General features: G+C 37.0%; 1 protein-coding gene across 6 annotated transcripts in view; it reads right to left on the reverse strand.

Moving 5' to 3' along the window:
• Positions 1–18,593, reverse strand: part of LOC148951400 (uncharacterized) — a 218,272-nt gene extending 199,679 nt beyond the window's left edge. For 4 of the 6 annotated variants that reach the window (XM_089090845.1, XM_089090846.1, XM_089090844.1 and 1 more), the window contains exon 1: positions 754–1,038. In XM_089090845.1, coding sequence (XP_088946971.1) covers positions 754–996 — 243 coding nt within the window. In that variant the 5' untranslated portion in view covers positions 997–1,038. Of the gene's footprint in view, positions 1–753; positions 1,039–18,497 lie in introns of those variants that run through there. The other 2 variants (XM_089090850.1, XM_089090849.1) reach the window with 2 other exon arrangements.
• Between the last annotated feature and the right edge of the window lie 3,043 nt (positions 18,594–21,636).

The raw sequence follows: 21,636 nt of genomic DNA on the forward strand, positions 1-21,636 counted from the left end.
CCTCAGGGCAAGGGTTGTAAGTTGCGCCCCGGGGGCATATAAGGTTTTTATGGAAAGGGTAGTCGCGTAAACCTCAGAGGGGGCTCATTGGATTGGAAGTTGAAAGGTCTAGTGCCCTTTTTAATAGTCAAAAGTGATTGGAGGGCAAACTCCCTTATTCGAACTAAAATGAACTTTTTAAAGCGACCAAAGCATTGTGCAACTGGAAAGTGGTGTTTCTGCTAGTTTTTTTTTTTGCACACAACTACGATTTTTTCCCATGGATGACCAAGTTGCTATCGATTAAAAACTGATTTATCCAATATAATCAAGGGTATCAAAAAACAAAATATTGAGCTTCCCAGTTGCGGAGGAAGTAACGCCGCAAGGTTGCACATTACTTCCTGAAAAGTCACGTGGTCCATACAAGAGGAATATTGGCAGTAATCTTATTGCTTTATTTAACTAAGCTAATTCACTTCATTTTTCATGAAATTCCCTTTGGTGATATGCAATTCTGCATGACCTCCATGAAGGACGGGTGGTTCATTGTGTAAGCGGGGGGGGTACAAGATGCCTAAAAGCACATTCAAAACCCCAAATTGTCTAACTCTGCATGATCCTTCAGATAACTATAGCCTCTATAGGAAGGTGTAAGGGGGGGTTTAATGTCTCTCCTTTCATTTAGACTAAGCCCAAATAAGAGTTCCCCTTGGTGGCACCCTTTAACGTTTTATTTAACTAAATTGATTTAACTAAACTGTGTGGGCTCACCTCTTTAATTATCAGGCAATCGGGAGGTTTTCCGTTAATTTCACGAGTTTTTTCAACAACTTTCCTAACCCTTCCAGTAACCACTGCTCTCCATCGAGAGAAGTCAACACTAACACTTTTATGTATTGCCTTGTTCTGTGTCTCAAATAACTTATTGGCAATTGTCGAAACAGTTGATTCACGCTTAGTAATATTATTCAATTTCTCCGTTAAAGGTACTATATCTGGCTTGGATGCGTTCATTTCTTTACACCTCCGTTCACAATTTTATTTTACTCTACCAGATTTGAGACTGTTCATGTTTAAGACACAAATTATTACTACTCAGGCGATCTAGTCTTACACCTCTCATTAAAAATTCTCGCGGGACTTGATACGGACGGAACTACCCAACATGTCCGCCGATCAACATTCCAATAATAAAAAAACATATTTAGAATAGAAGTTCTTAATAGTCGTTGTAGAAGAAGCTATAAGTTGTAGATTAGGGTTATAGCTTCGAAAAAAATGACGTCAACCACAGGTACACCGTATACAATTTATAATTTATGCAAAATGGAAGCTTAACACATGCTCATCTAAGCTCTATTCCTAACCACTCAGTAAATCCTGATTGCGTGGCGTCAAAGTGGACCTTTCACGAGTTTTCCTAACCAAAACTGCGACCGCTAACAGCGCTGCAGGGTGAACTTGACGACTAGCACCCCTCGAGGTAATTATAGCCTAGTGAAAGACACAACAATTACGATGGATTCTGATGAATGGATAATTCGGTCCTTACGTATTATAGCGACCATACTGTTGTTCTTGATCGGTTGTAAAACCGGTTTCTCTCTGTGCAATCGAAGATAATTAGCTCAGGCTGAGTGAGATAAACTACTATGCAGGTATATTTTAATTAAATATTTCATATATAGAGTTGGTTAGGTATTTAATAAATGCGTTCTGAGCGGCCTGCTTTCCACACTTCTCAGTTGTAATTTCTATGATTTTGTTACTAAAGCATTATATTTTCATCATATTTTGGTATATTTCATTAGGATTAACCTAATTTCACTTCTCGGGTGTCGTTACTATAATACGTAAGTACCGACAATTCTTCTGGGTTTGGTTTGTTTTGGTGGGCTTTTATGGGCTGGAAAACCTGCTTCTAGCTCAGTTATCTATTATGGGTTGCCTCCCCGTAGTAGTATTATATTTGTAGGCATGAATATATAATGCTTTGGAGGTAAAAGGCTTGAGATTGTCAGTGCAGGATTTCGACTCTCGTTGACAGAAGAGTATCGCCAAGTGAGGAAAACCATGTTGTTACAAGATGGGCCCAGAATTGCACAAAGCCCCCATTCAAATGAAGGTCTGTAGACTGTACTGTTGATTACTTGGATGCACAGTGTTTTTTTATTTACTTTAAAATCCTAATAAGTATTCCCTAAAAGGTTCAAGCACAATTCAGCATGCCCTTAAAGTTTCAACTTAATGCACGCAGCCGTTCCTGAGATTTTGATGATGCGCCCTTTTGATAATCAACATGCACATAGTTCGTTCTGTTTTTTATACCCTAACATTCTCTAAAAGTAGTCACAACCAAATGTAGTACCAGCTGCAAGCAATCGCAGCTCAGTCTCAAGTTGTCGCAGTCGGAAGCAATCACTGTTGCAGTCACAACCAGTCGCATTTACAGCCACAGTAGTAGTAGTAGTGGCTCTGAAGGTATTTCAAGCTAATACAATTTTGAACAAGAGAGCTATGCGAAAATTTTGGTCAGATGTCTTAGGACATTTCAGCTACATAGGGCATGGGAGGGAGGCTGGTTGCCCTCCCACCTTTTCAACATCACGCTCAACATGCCTTGAAAGTTTGAACTTGATACCTTCAACCTTTCTCAAGATATTGCAAATGAGCCTTTTTGAAAAACTGGATGCACATAGTGTCTTTTGATTTAGTTAAGTATGCCCCTCAACATTCCTCAAAGTTTCGCGTTAATACACATAATCTTTTCGAACACAATCAGAATCCTGCATTCCCCCTTTTCCTAACAAGTCTGGCAATTAACAAAATGGTAAATTGTATAATTTACAACCCTTGCCCTGGGGGCTTTGGGGGGAGGGGGGCATTAGACCAGTAGGCATAGTTACTAGACCTTTCACATTTTTGAACAAACCACTTTTTCAAAATTTGGTCTATGTTATAGGGAGGAGGCATCTAATAATTGTAAAGAGGGGAAAGGGGGGGGGGTGGCTTGTTGTCCTCCGATCACTTTTCAACATAACCCTCAACATAATACCCTTAGTCGTTCCTTAGATATTGATGACACACCCTTTTTACAACCGGCATGCACATAATATGCTTTGATTGTGTTCGGCATTCCTCTCCAAAGCTGTGGAGGGTCTTGTCATTCCCATAGGCATAATTATTTGACCTTTAGACTATTTTAAACAATATAGCTATTTCAAAGATTGGTTTGATAATTTTTGTAGAGGGCACGGGAAGGGGTATGATTTCCTGAAAGTCACAACTTAATACCCTCAGCCGTTCTTAAGACAGTAGAGATCCACTTTTTGATATAATGTATGTACGTAGTGCCTTTTGGTTTACTGTAAGATACCCCTCAACATTCATACACCCAAAATCAAAACTTACCCATTTTCCTAATACACCCAAAATCAAAACTTACCCATTTTCCTAATGATAAATTCTACGTGTAAACAATTTATAAATTGTGTAATTTACAACCCTTGCCTCAGGATCGAGGGGGGAATGGCATCCCCGAGGGCAATTTCTCTTAAAAATCCATTCAACATACCCGGAAGCTTCAACCTAATATCCTCAGCCGTTCCTTAGATATTGCTGATATACCCTTTTCACAACCAGCAAGGACAAAGTGTGTTCTGATTGTGTTTGGCATCCCTCTCAACATTTCCTTGTAGTTTCACCGTAATACTCCAAGTTTTTTTGGAGATTCAGGATCAAACATGCTTTCGTTTCTTGATAAAAGGCCTTATATGTTAACAATGGGCAACTTGCATAACTTACAGCCACTGAACAAGGACCTGTGGGGGGGGGGGGGGGGAAGGGGTTCAACCCCGGAGGCATAGTTATGTAACCTTAGGACTATTTTGAATAGAATGGGTATCTCGAAAATTTGATTGGATACATTTGGGAAAAAAAGGGCGAGGGGAGGTTAGTTACGCCCCGATCCCTTTTGATTCTTAAAAAGGGAACTAGAACCTTAGGTTTCCAACCGAATGAGCCACCTCTAAAGTTTATACGACCTTCTATTCCATAAAAACCTTATGCGTTAACAACGGGGCAACTTGAATAGTTTACAACCCTTGTCCCATGGCTGTGGGGTTCTTTCAATCATATGAGGTGCATCTGCGAAAAAAAAACGATAAATAATCAAACAGTGAGGCCTTATGGCTCTTTCCTAAAATTGCTATCTCAAAATTTCGATCGGATGCATTTGGGGAAAAGATTGCGTAAGGGGGGGGGCATGTTGCCCTCCAATCACTTTTTACTCTTCAAAAGAACACTAGAACTTCCAATCTCCAATCGAATGAGCCCCCTTCAAAGTTTTTACGACCATCCCTTCCATATGAAGTACCTCTGGAAAAAAAAAAGAAAATAAATACTAAAACATTGAAGCCTTATGGTTCTGCCTATACTATAGTATAGAGTTGCCTATAGTATAGGATTTTAGCCTGAACTCTTGAACTATGGAGCCGAAATCATGGCCGAGCCCCTTCGCCAGGCTCTTACTCAGATATGGGAAACTGAAAATATTCCCTTTGATTCGAAGAAAGGGGTTACTGTCAAGCTCTTTAAGAAAGGCAGAACAAATGACTGCACTTTACAGTCTGTAGGGAGTAAAATTTTCTTCGAAGTACTAATGAACCGCATTCAGTCGACGCAATACTAAGAGATGAGCATTATGGGTTTAGACCAGGGAGAACGTGTGCTGATTTGGCATTCAGTTTGAGAGTACTCATAAAAGAATCAAATGAATGGCGGATTGAGATTATTGTTGCCTTCTTTGACTTTTTGAAGGCGTTTGACTCAGTCCACAGAGACTCACTATGGAGAATACTGCGGTATTACGAATTCCACGCCAAGATTGTCACACTATACGAGAACTAGTTCTGTATTGTACGAACTGATAATGGGGACCTTAACGAATGGCTCAGTGTGAAGTCGGGTGTCCGCCAAGGATATATTCTGTCCCTGGTGCTGTTTGCTATACTCATTGACTATATACTTCGAATATGCAGCTTCACAGGGAATCCAGCTGAACCCCAACCGTATATTCTGTGATGGTGATTTTGCCAATGATATAACCCTCCTATGTCATTTAAGAGAGGAGCTGCAGAAGAACATCGCTGTGCTCTCCAGTACGGTATTTCTTATCACGGGGGCCGCCTACCCCCCGATGTGCGCTGTTGGGTTCCTCCCGGCATCAGAAGACGCGGGCTACAGAAGGCAACACAATGCAAATGCCTTGAGAAGGATACTGCGCTGTTGAGATCGTCGCTTGAAGAGTTTTGGTCAAAAGCACGAGAGAGGTCATCGTGGAGAGGCACCGTTGTCGTCTTATGCGCCAGTCGGCGTGGGAAGACCTGAGTCTAAGAAAGTAATCGAGCTACCTATACTAAAGGCACATACTATAGGCTTACCCTTCCATCAAATTTGATTCTTAAAGAAGCGCATTAGAACTTTCAATTTCCATTCAAATGAGCCCTCTCCAAAGTTTATACAATCACCAATTCCATAAAAACCTTATATGTTAACAATGGGCAGCCACCATAACTTGTAACCCTTCCCCTGGGGGCTGGAGGGGGAGGGGTTGTCAACACCAGAGGCATAGTTATTTCGCCTTTGGACTATTTTGAACAAAGTGGCTCTCTCAAAATTCTGATTGGGTCTATTTGGAAGAAAAAGGTGCAAGGGGGATGGGGGCGGGCTGGTTGCCCTTCAATAAATTTTGAATCTTAAAAAAAAGGAACTAGAACTTTCAGTTTCCAATCAAGTGAGCATCCTCCAAAGTTTATACGACTACCCCTTCCATAAAAACCCTATATGCCTCGGGGCATTACATACAACCCCTGCCCCTGGGCTTTGGGGGATTGTTTCCACCCCAGAGGCATTGTTATCTTTGGACTTCCATATGGAGTGCCCTTGAGAAAAAATAAATAAGCAATAATAAAAATTGAAGCCTTATGGCTCTTTACTATAGGCAGCACTATATGACTCTTTACTATAGGCAGTCATTAGTGCTATGTACGAGAATTAAACTAAAAAAAAACAAGTTTTTTCAACAGAAAGTAAGGATCAACATTAAACTTAAACCGAACAGAAACTATTACGTATACAAGAAGTTCGCCCCTTCTCAATAACTCGCTCTTTACGCCAAAGTCTTTTAGTACTTTTAAAAAAGCTTCTTATTCTAATTAAACAGCCCTTGTGTTTCAGGAGTCGCTCTTAAAAGAATAGGGACAAAGGACGACCTAACTGCCTGACTTTTGTTGTTGTTCCTTTTGAGTTTATGTACCTTTTACACTTTTTGTTATTATTAATTTGTTTGAAAAAATGCAAGTTTGAGAGTGTTTGCTTGCAGGAGTCATGTTTGATTTCATGCCCCCACAAAAAGAAAAGGTGACGCACATGTCCCTGTGCTTTGATCAGGGGAAAATATTGCTTATTAAATTACCGGTATTAAATGCTAGGCACCAGCAGGGCATCACATGGGCCCAAGCACAGGAGAAGCTAGAGATTTTACTCTTTTTCAGGAAATACAAAAATGTTGCATTACTTAACAAGTCTAAAGGTTTTCTTGTAAAGGAAAATATAATAAAAATGATATTTTCAGATCTTTACCCCACAGAAAAACCTCCAGTTTCATGCTAAGAGAAAGGAAAAAATGTAAATTATAAAGCCCACAGATATACTAACAGAGAGCTACTACAGTTAGTAACAGAGATACTAACCCCAACTTCTCACAAGTGCAGTATTTTATGATAAACTTTAGTTTACACTTGAAGGCTTAAAACATTTTAGGAAACCATTTCAAACCTTTGCTCCAATGAAAAAAATATCTACACGTTTGGTAAGGCTCCAACAAGAGGATGAAGGGCCACAAGTGCTAGAGCCATTGCCTTGCTCTAGACTCTATGCAAAGGTTTGCTGATTTTGTAGGTTAATATCATTTTTATATTCATTTCTCATCAAAAACTATTTCAAAATGGCAATTTGAAGGAAAATCAGGTAACATATGCATACACCTTATGGGTATATCCAGGCATTAGAGTAGGGGGTTGGAATGCCATTGTTATAATAGCAAATAATTAATTTGAAAGAGTGCTCTTAGGTTGTGTTCCAGAACTAACTTACCAACAATGTAGGCTTATTACTATAAGTGCAAAATTAACAATGATGTTTACTCCTTTTATATACTTTAAGCATTTTAGGGGCTAATGTTGTTGTTACCTACCAGTTTATGGTGGTACAATACCAAATATTAACGATCATTATTAATGACTAGGTTCTGAAACATACCCATTGTATTCAGTTCAAAAAACAGATGTTGCACCAAAATTATACTGACCCCACATTATTTAGATGTAAGGTAATTTACAAGCTAAACATTCAAAACATTGTTTTGGATTTAAATAAAGAATTAATTGACTTAAAGAATGCTAATGCGACAAAATATAAACTGTTGTGAATTATATGTTCCCAGCCCAAATAAATGAATTCTATATTGCCTAATTTCATTTTTACTACCCCTGTGAGATGAGTTAATAATAGCATATTTGTAATAATAATTTATTTGTACCCTCTGGACACACAATGTACACTAGAGAAGCAAATAGAAAAATAACCCTAAGCCCAGGAGGGTGGCCGGCGTTTTCCCCCCCCCCCCGGAAAATACCCCCTCCCCGTGGAAAATAAGGCTTTCCAAATTTGAGAATTTTATTTGAGTTTTTTTTAATTTCCGTAGGGGGGAGGCATTTTGGTACTTGTCACTTTTATAATTTTAATAAGCCAAAAATCACTAAGATTTATATCAGCATATGTATGTTAAACTGACAATGCACATCCATTTGTATTTTTTCAGTAAAGTCCAAATTATGTTCTGGCCTTGAGAAGGCATAGGGGTCGTGAGCCCTACTCATGTAAATTTCTGCTCGTTTTGAGTTTGACTAGGCTATCTATTGTAATACCTGTGAGTTTTGGGTTTCACTTATTTGTTAATGGCGATTTGTGGTAGTTTTACCCTTGGAAGATAAGAAAAAACGACCGTAGAATTTGACAACGCTTTCGTCCGTAAAAACTTAAACAATTTAGAATTTGTTGGTTCCCAAAGCCAATTATCCTTTCAAAGGATAGCCAAACCTTCTTAAATTTTTTGGTGCCATGTGTTTTAGCTTAATTTTGATGAAAGTTTGTCTTTTCGACCCAAATGGATTTGTTTTTTTTAAGTTTTTAAGATACTTCTGGTGTGTAAATTCCTCTTCTTCCCGTTCCTTAGCACTTTTCAACGAAACTAAAAAAAAACTCAAATAAAAGTTTCAAATTTAAAAACCTTATTTTCCAACGGGGGGGGGGGTATTTTCCGCGGGGGTTAATTTCCGTGGGGGGTTAAACACACCCCCCATTCACTATATTCATTTATTTTATTTTACTGTGTTCCTGGGCGTATATTTGGCTTTAAAATACACTTATTTATATATCTATCTAATATGGAGAATAATTGCACCAAACACATTTTGCATGTAGACCCGCTATACTTTACGCCCCCCCCCCTAATGTGCAAATCTATAGCCTAAATTTATTGCTAAATTAACGAAGAAACTAAAAAAAACGGTGTGTTCTCGAATTTTACATCGCGTAAACTTGAGTGAGTGGCGCATAATACACAAGTACCAAAATTCCTTTCCCCTACGGAAATTAAAAAACTAAAACTGAAATAAAATTTTCAAATTTGGAAAGCCTTATTTTCCATGGGGGGGATATTTTCCGCGGGGGTTATTTTCCGGGGGGGGGGGTAAACACCTAGAACCACCCAGGAGATACACAAAAAAGGACAAGAACTACTCAAGGACAACAAATAGCATTCTTACTGAGATAAAAACAAGAAATAAACAAAAAAGAATTTCACCCACAATATAAACATACAAGCTACTTTAGCTTGGCCCAATATCACTCAGAGGAAAGTAAACTAACTTATCAGACTGCTTACAGAATCTAATTGGTAGCTCATCCATCTTACTACTAATTTTGAAAACACCATAGTACCAAGAAATGTAACTGTTTCTTGTCCATATAGGAAACAAAAGGAATTATTAACAAAATAAAAAAAAAATGGTTCCACTGCAATTGGTTGCAGAGAAAAACCACCAAATTACTGCAAGAAAAAAAAATACATGGGGTTACATTAAAAAGAGATTGTTCAGCCAGAAAAAAAAAGCCCACCAAAACAAACAAAACCCTCAAGAAGTAACAATTGATCAGACTCCAGTGTAATGCTGTGTTCTTTACTAGGCTACAATTTCCTCATAGGCCATCACTCCTCAAGATCAACCTAAAGCACCTTTATCTTAATTACCTTAATTTGCACTTTGGAGCAAAATAAGGCCCAATGTTGAGTCAGTTTGGCTCTGATGTTGAGATGGCAGCTCAGATGGCGCCAAAAGGTGATCATTGATCACCTTTTGGCTGAAAGAAAATCTTGCCTAATTCTGCTGTTAACTCTGGGCTTATGAAGCTACTTAGAGTCAGCGGCGTCATGACGACAAATAAAAGTTCAAATAGAGACAAAATCTATTTAATAGACAGTGTTCCACAAACAGGCTAAGGAACCTCTGTGAGCCCTAAAGTGACCGGCTCACAGTTGTTGAAGGTCAATATTTCTTCACAATGGTTAGCACAGGCCTCTCCCAAAAGTGACTAACAATAGTAAGAAGCAATTTAAAAGTGTTTAACGAATACAGAGAAAACTTAAGTTAGAAAGTAATTTACAGTTTTATTGCAACACTGGGAATGAACAAGGTCTCATTTTTCCAAAAATACAAACCATAGCATCGAAATCCAACAATTTCCCAATAGCCTTTTCAATAAATATCAACATCAGATCAATGAGCCTTTTGTCGCCCAATGTTGACCTTAAATGGGTTTTAATCAGGCTGTTGTGATAGACAGACTAATGAAGATTTAAATCATTTCCTAAACTTTGGAATGCAATACTGACATTGCCTTCAGACAATTGCAAAGTTAAAAGAAATACTTTGGCTTATTGGCTAAAGAGTCTACATATCTTCTCACAAGATCAATTTGCAAAACCAACAGAGCTGTGTCAATGTAAGCTTCTTTATAATGTGCTGCTACACTAGCTAGTCGGTTAGTATTGATAAAGCACGGTGAATCAACATCTAATGCAGAGACTGACTCTAACAGTGGAAGAGCATTCATGCTGAAGCGGCTTTCAAACTTGGAGCAAAATTTGTGTCTTCATCAAAACCATCGTCAGTTTGCATGTCTATAATTTTATCTCACGTACCTGTAATAAGACCAGTAGCTCTAGAGAAAACTAGGTCTACCTCCTGCAGCTGCTCAGACAGAGTTCATGGCACATTTTTTCCCGCTAGATGGAGTATAAATATAAATTCAAAAGTCTGAAGTTTGTTGCGAGTCTGCGGACCTGAGCTGCCGATTCCCCGTCACTAGATGTTCTTGTAATTGATAAAATGGCCAAAATACAGTTATATCTATTCAGTACTTTGTTCACCAATCTATTCCAGCATGCCCATCTTATATTAGATGATTTTTCCAGCTGAGGAATAGTTATGCCAGTGGTCTTCTGAGCATTAAAAAAACAGTTGGTAGTGTGTATTGCTACTTGTGATAAAACACTACAGCTCTTGAAGAATGGAGGAGAAAGATGTCATTTATGTCAAGTTTAGAATAGAATCACCCAACACAAGGTTGGGTCTATGAACTTGACAGTTAATGTAAATTGCATGCATTATCTTTCTTTCTATCTTTCATTATTTTTCTTATCTTGTCTGAAATCTAAAAAATTTAACTGATCAGAAATTCACAAATTGATTTTTTCAAAATTCAAGGGGCTAAATTTCAAAGCAATTCAAGAAACAAAATTCATTAAATAACCATTTTGAATGAAATCAAATTTTAAATTTAATGTGTTGGCTGGAGGCAAAGAAGAAAGGGCACAAGGAACTTGCAAAATCCCATATGGTCTGGCGTCTATTAACAATAATAAATATATGCCTACTGGGAATGCAAAGTCTATTGTTGTACAAAATGGTGTTTTATTTACAAAATCAAGAAATAGAAAAGACCTGAGTCACACAGAACTCAGAAAAGAGTCAGAACAGATTCAAAAACAGACTCAATAAAATATAGAGTATATAATACATATATACAGAGGGAATCACCGCTCCAGAATCACGTAACCAATGTATAATTTTGTTATGAATCCTGTGTTAATTACTTTATTGTAGTGAAAGTTGGTCACCGTGGCTGTAACAACAAGGCATAAAAATGTGTTGCAATATATGATATAGGAATAATAAATAAATATGTTTGGGAATGAAGCTCCCATAATATTGTTGTGAATTCCATCTCTATTAAAAACGGATTTGTTTTACCTGAGAACACTTTTTTGCACAATCTTTTTCACACTTCAAATTGAATCAATAAAAATTGTGACAACTGATTTGGGGCCCCTCCTCAAATCAGGGTGGGGCTATAGCCCCAGCCAGCCCCCCCAATGATTCTGCTGCTTAGAGTGACATTGTGTTTGTCTTTCTTTAGGTAACTGAGTACAGAGTTTGTTTTGGGGTTGGCTACCACATCTATGGTGTCAGTAGCATCAGAGGCACCAATTAGGGGGGGCATGCCCCCCTAGACTTGGAAAATGACCTTCTTATTTATATTTCACAGCTATTTTCTATTTCAGTTATGTGCTAAATTAAACCAGCAAGACTTGCTAACTGGTCGTTTTTATTTGTCACCCCTGTGCTTTGTTTTTCAAAGCTATTAAATAGCACTGTTACTTTTTGATGACCTTGTTTTGAAATGTCCTGTCTGTCCCACTCTTGTACCTAATTCTACCAATAGGAGATAATCTTGTTTTGAAATGCCTAACAGCACATCTATGCTATTTTATTACCCAATACTTGACCGGAAATGTGATTTCTGAGTAGGGTTCATTCAAAACTAAGCTTCAGCTGGTCAGTATTTCTTCATTGTTCTTGTGAGGAATTCGTAATCAAAATATGAGTAAAACGTGGCAACAAACTTTGGATTTTCTTGCAGTGAAAACGCAGAAGAAAAATGAAGAAACTAGCAATAGTGTCAGCACTTAAAGTATTGAATTAGTGGAGATAAGTTCCCCCACCTGTGACAGTCTTTTGGAAACAAGCAGAACAATAAATGGTTCAGGTCAACATGAAAGTTTGGTCTGCATCCCTGAACCCCTTGCAGGTTCCAGTAGCAGTCAAGAACCTCTCTCAGATATATCTACAATGCGTCACAACAAACCAGATCAACCTACTCTTGAGAGATATCCAACTTCCACTTCTGATGGAAGGAAATTCAGTGCACATTACTAAAAAACTTATGAATGGATTGAATACGATTTTATGAAAACCTTAATTAAAGCCCCTTTATAAGAAAGGTGATAAGTGGGTGTGTGGGAATTATCAAGGCATTAGTCTGGTTTCTGTAGGTAGCAAATTACTTAGTAATATGATACTTTTAAGACTGAGGGATGTTGTAAACAAAGTTTTAAGAGAAGAACAGTGTGGTTTTAGAAAAGGCAGAGGATGTGTTGACCAAATTTTCACTCTTAGGTTAATAATTGAGAAGTACCTGAGTTGTCAAACTTCTTTGGTCCTCAGTTTTATACATTACAAGCAAACTTTCGATTCTGTTGATAGAAGAGCTTTGGTAAAGGTTTTATCCTTGTATGGTTTACCAGATAAATACATGACAGTGATTAGTGCTATGTACAAGAATAACACTGCTGTGGTTAAGGTAGGAAATGAGGTTAGCAGCTGGTTTTCTAGTAAATCAGTTAAGCAGGGTTGTGTTCTATTCCCCTTTTAATGGATTATTTTGATGGACTTAGTCTTAAAGAGCACAGAAAAGGCAATGGGAGACCACAAAATCAAATGGGGAGGAAAAAGTTTCCTGGACTTAGATTATGCTTATGATATAAACTTCCTAGAAGAAAATTTAAACCAAATGAAGGAACTGTGAGAGGTTTTGCGAGTTCAGGGTGCCTGTACAGGTTTGAAAATTAATGTTAAGAAGACTAAGTTACTACGGCTTGGAATAAGTGAAGATGAAAAGGTGATGTTGGGTAATGAAAAGATTGATCAGGCGGGCAGCTTCACTACCTTGGTAGCATTATTAGTAAAGATGGTGGAAGCAGTGAAGATTTTAACAGTAGAATAGCCAAGGCTCAGGGTGTTTTTTCACAATTAAAAAATGTTTGGAAGAATAGGAAAATAAGTCTGCAAACCAAGATTAGAATATTAGAAGCTACAGTGATGACAGTGGTCAAATATGGCTCTGAAAAGCAGATGAAGATTTGCTAGATGTTTTCCAGAGAAATTGCTTATGGATTGTTCTGGGTACCTGGCTGACTGACTGTATTTCAAACAATAGGCTGTACAAAAAATGTGGTTCAATGTTGCTCTCTAGGGCTATAATGAAGGAAAACTGTCTAGGCTAAATGGAAAGCAGGTTGTCCTCATCTGGGGTGGGAGGACGTCATAAAGAAAGATTTAAAGGAAATCGGAACTTCCTGGGAGGGTGTAAAAAGAGGGGTTTTGAATAGAATGTGATGGAGAAGGAGCAAGTGTGGCTGTGTCAGGTGGCTTGGTGCTGTGTTGAGTTTTTAGTAGTAGTAGTAGTATTGCCCAATGTTATGATGGCGCATCTGTTATGAGTGGAGAATTTAACAGAATTCAAGCAAAGTTTAGGCAGAAGGTGCCTCATGCAGTTTATGTACACTGTCACACCCACAGTTTAAACCTGGTTTTGACTGACTGCCTAAAAAACATCAGTGAACTTTTGGAATTTTTCTCTGTGGTGCAAAGACTATATGCATCTATATCATGCAGCAATACTTGACACAAGCTATTTGTGGAATCCCAGAGTATTAGTAGGCAAAAAGTAATTGAGCTTGAGCAGACCATCCAGACTTGCTGGTTTTATGCAGTCCACTCTATTTCAAAGGTGAAGGTGCGATTTGATTGTAATTGTTACTGTGCTTGCTGCAGTCTCTGATAGTTCCAGCAGAGAGGCAGTGTTGAATATGTTAAAAGTAGAATAGCCAAGGCCCAGGGTGTTTTTCACAGTTGAAAAATGTTCACTACCTCAAGTGCTGCCATCTTTCCGAATTTAGTTACAGATGGCAACATGACTGGATTTTAAGCTAGGTTACCTTGAGTTGACTGCTTTCAAGTTAGGTGTGAAGCAAAAGGATTACTGGACAAAATCAACTCTGCCCCTTTGGTCTCAACTTTGCACACAATAGAAAAGTATTAGTTACTGTAAATTGTTTATCAGAGCAACTTCAATCCAAAAATTTGTAGATTTATAAGGCACTTGCACTGACTTATGGGACATATGAGACACTCCAAAAGCCGAGAAGTGATAACAAATCGAACAACTTAAGCAAAAACATATCCAAATTCTTGGCTTTACACAATATCCAGGAATCAAAACATCCACACTCTAAAACCAGTGCTCAAATCAAGAGAAGTCAAGCCATTTCCATTCATCTCAAAGACTTTCTTTCAAACTCAACAACTGGTAAACACAATAACAGTCAGGCAGTTCAATCAGACTCCAGTAAACTTCTGTACTTTGAGGTAATAGACTGTTTCACAAGCAAAATGGATCAATGTTTCATGCAAAATACACCTCAGCTTGATGTTTTATTGACCCCTCAAGCTCTGATTTTCTTGAACTTTCAAAAGTGGAAAGGATCATGTGTCATTATCAAGGGATTCTCAATGTTTATGATTGTGCTATAGAATCCCAGCTTTCTCTTGCAAAGCTGCATCAAAAAGTGATATTTCAAAAATGAATCTTCTTTGAGCTATTGAAATCTCATCCAACCTCCCAGTTACCTATTCTGCAGTGCTAAAACTGCAGAAGCTAGTTGCTACTTTGCTTGTGACTACTGCCAACAATTAACAATTCTTGTCAGCATTATGGTGTGTGAAGGACTATCTGCAATCAACAATGGGAAACAACAGACTCAGTGATTATTGGAAAAGAGGAGGTAAAGAAACTGGATTTGGATAGATTTTTCAACAATTTTGCCAAGCAGCAAAGTCACTGCTATCCCTTGTTTTAGGTATGTTTGCTCAATGTCTTTTTTTTGGTATCTTCATTAGAAAAAATCCTTCCCCACCCCTGCATTTTTGTGAATTGTTGCCATTGAGTAGCATGTCACTGGGCCTGCACTGGAAGGTCAAAGATGGTAGTTCTATGGTGGATAACCTTTCACTATATGGTTTCTTGCCAGTTTTAGAGATGCATTTGACAGCTCTCCTTTGCACACCTTCACTAGGCTGTATATTACTTTTGTAAAAAGGACCAGGTAATGGTTCATTCATGCTTCTGATTGAGAAAACTTATGAAAGATCCACCCTGATGCCACCATGGGGCAATACAGGCAAGGTTTCTGGAGAGTTATGTCTGCTCTGAAGGAAATGTGTAATACATATAGAAGGGGTTCCATTAGCTTCCTTGTTTTATGCTCTTTTCATAAATCACAGTTGGTTATCTAAGAACAAATGGCACCCCCTCCCCCATCCCACTCCTCTTTATGGTTAAAGATATAGCCTAGGAATATATAAAAAATTAAAGAGAACAACAAAATATTTACTTTATAATTATAAACATTATAAATATTCTTTCCTTCCAGTGTTATCCACTTTCTGAATTATTTCAAATAATATTTGGTAAATACTACAATGAATCACAGAGAATAATCATAGGTTCTTTATGCAAAGAACCTATGACATATCATTAAATGCAATTAACAGAGAAATATAATATTACAGCTGTATTAGAGCAATGCTAGGAAAGTGACCATAATACTTGAAAAGAGCACAAAATAAAGAATCTAATATTACTAGCCTACTTTTATTTTGTCAGCACATTTCCTTCAGAAGAGCCCTAACTCTTTGGCCTTACCAATTCTCATAACAGGAGACTGATCTTTGGGTATAAGCCTAGAAATGGGGCTATTGAGAAGAAAACACTACCTGGCCCCACCTGCAATGTGCAAATATATAGCCAGAATTATATATTCACCATATGTTTTTCTGGCTAAAGGTCTAGAGTAGGGGCTATTGAGAAGGAAACATGTTAAGAGAACAATTCTTACTTTATAATATACCAAATAATAGTAACACACTTTAAATACAGCTCCACTATACTTTATCCCAAACCCTCTCCTCCTAATTTGCAAATGTATAGCCCAAATCACATATCTGTCATGTATTCTGCCAACACAATTTTCTTGTTTCAACTTGTGTAGGCTACTTGTAAATTGAATCAAGTGTGATGAAACAAGAACCAGAAAAACAAGAGTAATGTGTGGTGGAATCAATGAGAAATATCTAATTTTGGGCTATATATTTGTGCAATGGGGATTGGAGGTAAAGTATTGTGGAAATGCCTTCAAAATGTATTAACAATAATTTTTCTGCATGTTAAAAAGTAAGAATTGTTTTCTTAATATGTCTCCTTCTCAATAGCCTCTACTCTAGACCTTAGACCATTATGAATTTTCCACTATTTTGAAAAACTATTAAATCAATTTGAAGAAGAGCATGACCTAGAGAAAATTCAGAACATATATGCAATATATGTCTTTTTTTATATGAGCGGCAAAAATAAAATTATTATTATTATATATTTGCAAATTAGGGAGGGTGGGGATAAAGTTCATTTCTGATGCAATATAATTTTGCATTTGAATTCAGGATGAAAATCTGATTCTAAAGATATGCAGATTTTTTAGCTATTTAATTAGTGAATTAATTGGAGAATTTATCATATATTTGCACATTGGTGGGGGGGGGGGAGGGATGTAAAGTACAGTAAATAATTCATTCAAAATGTATTAATCATAATTATTCTGTATATTATGAAGTAAGAATTATTTTTCTAACATGTTTCCTTCTCAATAACCCTAACCAGGGATGGATTTAGGAGAGGGGGGCAAAAAGGGGAAAGCACCCTGGGAAGCCCACCCAGGGGCAACAAAAGAAACTGAAGAATTGTACTATTTATGGGCAAAAATTGTAATATTTACACTATTAATGTGCAGCACAGGGCAACAAAGCCTATGTTTGCCCCCCCCCCATCCCTTAAGAAAAAAAAAACTAAATCCAGCTCTGACCCAAATTCTAGGTTTATACCAATATTTGAGATAGTTTTGGTAAATCTGGGGCAGATTATATTACTAACCTACATATAAGGTAAACATAACACTAGATGCTTTTTTTATATATGCTCTTTCTGAATATAATAATTGCTTTGGTTTTGGAAATTCAATTTTAAGTCCTTTAATGACCCTTCAAGATGATACCTTTTTCCTTTATTTTAGATACCCCTTATATAGACATACCCCTGTTAGTATCACTCTTGCTTAAGCTGGTTGACCTATAAATAGAACTGACTGTTAGAAAATTTAGAACCAGAAAACACATGAAAAATTTGAATTTGGGCTATATCTTTTCACATGAGGGGAGGGGGAAAAGTAGCTATTGGTTATATTTGGAAAGAATGTAAAAAAGGGCATTAAGTGCTGTTGTACAATTATTTTTAACAAAATTATTCTATAGGGCTGTTCTTTTACTCATCTTTGTGCTAAGATCTTACATCTTTTGACAAAGAATGCTTAAAAGTGAAATCTTAGCACTAAGATCTTACAATAGTATTCTTTTGCAAACATCTTTCATCATTTTGCTCTGATCAGCAGTCTAAGAACAATGATGAGTAAATCATCAAAGTTCTCTCATCATTGTTTTATATGATAGAAAGATGGTGTATTTCACACTTTTTGCTAACATCAGTGAGCAGTAAGATCTTACAACAAAGATGAGTTAAAAGAATGGAAATCTTTGCAGAAAGATGTGAGATCTTAGATGAGCCTAAGATCTTAGTGCAAAAGAATGGGCCTTATACAGGAAAGTTAAATACCATCATTGCCATCTACCAAAAAGATATAAATAGGCTAACATTAATAAATTTAGGTTAGGTTTGATTAGATCAGCTAGATGGTTCTTTGGTTTTTGTTTTCAAACAATTTTAAAGACTTGGAGAAAAGACAAAATATTGAAAAATGTGATTGCAAAACTGGAAAAACAACAAAAATAGTGAGGATAAAGGTGTTCCTCTTGATAATATGTTAACTAGGATAATTTTACATATTATTAGAGTAATAATTGTTTTATTAACATGCCTCCTTATGACCAGTAGCCTACTACTCCTAAATTTATACCACAATATAGGTCTAGACTTCCCAAATGTACCCTGGTTTCTTCTTTTACAACATTTTATATTATGTTATCCTTGTCTAGGCCTAGTTTCTTGAACTTAGCCTACCTCTCCAAAGGCTAGGCCTAATCCAAATAAGATCCTATAGCCTATGTATGTATATGGCCCAGTATAAAGATAAAATTTGAACTTACTAGTACTGTAAGAAAATATTGGTGAAGTTAAGAGACTTTAGAACCCATAAAGATGAGATAAAAAGTTTCATAAAAGATAAGTAGCCTAAAACTTCCAGAAAATTAGTTCGATAGAAAAAATTCAGAACAGTGTTTTCGGCGAAACGGACAGGACACTTGAATTTTTCTCACGTTTATATGCTTAAAAATTTCAGGCGGCATAGACATCCCGAATAAAATTTCAAGACAAAGGGAACCTTAATTGAGACAAAAAAATGAGGACACAAATCTGGTTGTACTGTTTCGTGAAGTTTTATTTTCTAAATTTTCTTTTTTTAAGACAAACAAACATAATTCTTTTCAATAAAATTATTTAAATAAGTATTTATTTAAACAAGCAAATTCTCATTACAAAATATAACAGTAAAACATTGTTTTAATAAAATGATGGACACACTTATATCCAAGACTGTCTACAGGATTCCTTCAGTCCTATATAAGACCAAAAACTACGGAGAAGTTTAATTCTTATAAAAAATAATGCCCCTCCCTAGCCACACAAAGTCCAAAAGTTTTAAAGTAAAACGGCACAAAACTACTTATGACTGAAAACTGTGACGGAATTTTTAAACTTTGTCCAAGGTATAAGCTATAATACAACATTTGAATTCTTAAGCAGAATTCTTAGAAAAATTATAAATATTTCTATTATTGACCAATAATAAAACTATGTTAATCGAAAGTGAACAAAAATTAGTAAAACAAAACTATTCCGCACAGAAAGCATTTCAATGAAAGTTAAGAGCCACATTAGAGCTAGTGTTGGGTCAAGTACTCCAAAAAAAGTACTTAAGTATAAGTACCAAGTACTCAACCAAAATTATTATTAAGTATCAGTACTAAGTACTCGAAGTACATTGTACTTAAGTACTTAGTGCTTAAGTGCAGAAGTATATGGCTTGAAGGCTTTTTTTGCACGGTAAAGAATATGGTTAGCTCGTTACGCGAGTAACTGACATGAGTTGTTCCATTATTTCCAGTGGAGAAGTGAAAAGGAACTCCATTCTAGTACAACCAGGGCTGTATCCAGGAGAGATCTGGACCAACGAAGACCGGTCATTTTTTGACAGATTAACTGATCGGTCAACAAACGGCTGGTCTTCATAGGTCCGGAGTCCGAAATCTGGTGCCAGAAATTTATCAATGAAGACTGAACTTAAACCATGAAAACTTCCCCTAAATAGTTGCCATAGCACTATGATCAAAAGCATAGTTTAATATCCCACTACTTCGAAAAATATAAATCTTTATTTTAGTGAGGAGTAGTGATATCTATGTTTACTTTTAGTAGTAAAAGTTTCTCAAACTTAGCATCTTCTAAGTGTTTTTTTTTTCAGTCAATACATCTCCTGCAGCGGAAAATAGGCGTTCAACAGGTGCAGATGATAGGAAAGGGGTATTAAATTCCTTAAACAGTTTTCCAACTTTCGGATAGTCTTTCAGAGAATCTAGGGTCCTCCTCTTGTCTTGAAAAAATGTGAAGAATTCAGCATTGAGACTAGTATCTATATTTACTTCTTGATCACTGACAGTATCATCATCTTCCATAAACGAGTATAAATCATTATTTTCATTGGTACCAGTCGTCTCAGCCCTTTCAGCCCTTTCAGCCAGCTCATCACTGGAGACAAGCATTTTTTTCCTCCTTGCAAGGGTGGAGGCAACAAACATAATTTGAAACTCAGATTCGAACAAGTAGCTATGACTAGTTCACTGAGGGCTTTCTCTTCCAATTCCATTGAGAAAACTTGCGAGAAGCGTTCACGCAAACCACCTAAACTGGCCTCTACTAATGGCAAAGCATAATTGAGAATACGGATATTCTGACGCCATTTTAGTTTAATCTCCAAACCATAAAGTATCCTACTGGCAAAACAGCACCAATATAGCGATTTTTTCGCCTTGCATAAAATCTAAGGCTTGGCACAATGGATCTGTAATAAGCACATACTCCTTAAACAGATCCCTCTCCACTGGCTTCAACTTGCTTTACTTTATCATGGAGGGAGTTCCAGTATGTAGCACTTAGTACAACTGGGCACCTTCCAGTAATTTCCTAAAACTTGTCGGTACCTTGTGTGCTATGATTTGTCGCATTCCATATGGTTTGGTATTTGGACATGGCGGATTGATAAAAAATTTTTTGAAGGTAGCAATTAGCTGAAAATACTTGGACTAATATAGTTAACTATCTGCTTTGTCCCTGGTGTGATTGAGCTCCAAAGTCGCGCTACAGTTCACCTCTTTCTGAATTCTGTCTAACTGTCAGCAACTTCCCTTCTGAAGTTTAAATGTAGTTGTACATAATTACTGGACAGTTAAGGCTGTTGAAAGATTATGATAATTAGATAATAGTTCCCAAACAAAAGTTTATTTTCAGAAGCCTGATGTGCCCTATAATTCAGAAGCCTAAAATTATTTGTTTTCTTCACCATACCCTCACCTTCAGATGCCTGTGAAAGTTAGTAATGACCTTAAGAGATCCTTTGATAGTCTTGCTTGGAAAATTCCATATTCTTCATAAAAGGCAACGCTATAGCGCTGCTTATAGTAAAGGCCATATGGCTCCAGTTTTTTATTATTATTTTTTTTTCAGAGGTACTTCATATGGAAGAGATCGTCGCATAAACTTCGGAGGGGGCTCTTTCGATTGAAAATCAGAAGTTCTAGTGCCCTTTTCAAATTCAAAAGTAATGGGAGGGCAACTATCCACCCCTCCAAGCCTTTTTTCCCAAATTCATCTGATGAAAATTGTGAAGTAGCCTTTTGTCTTAAAATAGTTCAAAGATCATATAACAAAAATTCCGGTGTCAACACAACCCCCCAGGGCCCAAGGGGCAGACGTTTTAAGTTATGTCCTGGGGGCGTATATGGTTCTTATGAAGGGGATGCTTGTATGAACTTCAGAGAGGGCTAATTTGATTGGAAATTGAAAGTTCTAGTTCACTTTTTGAGAGTCAAAAGAGATCCGAGGGTAATGCGTTTCTCCACGCCCTTTTTCCCCAAATCCATCCAATAACAATTTTGAGATATCCATTTTGTTTAAAATAGTTCAAATTTCAGATAAAAAAAACTGAGGTGTCAATGCAACCCCCCAGGC

This window comes from Artemia sp. Qi Xiang Cuo, chromosome 6, assembly GCF_049724085.1.
Source record: "Artemia sp. Qi Xiang Cuo chromosome 6, ASM4972408v1, whole genome shotgun sequence".
Classification (NCBI taxonomy): Eukaryota; Metazoa; Arthropoda; class Branchiopoda; order Anostraca; family Artemiidae; genus Artemia; species Artemia sp. Qi Xiang Cuo.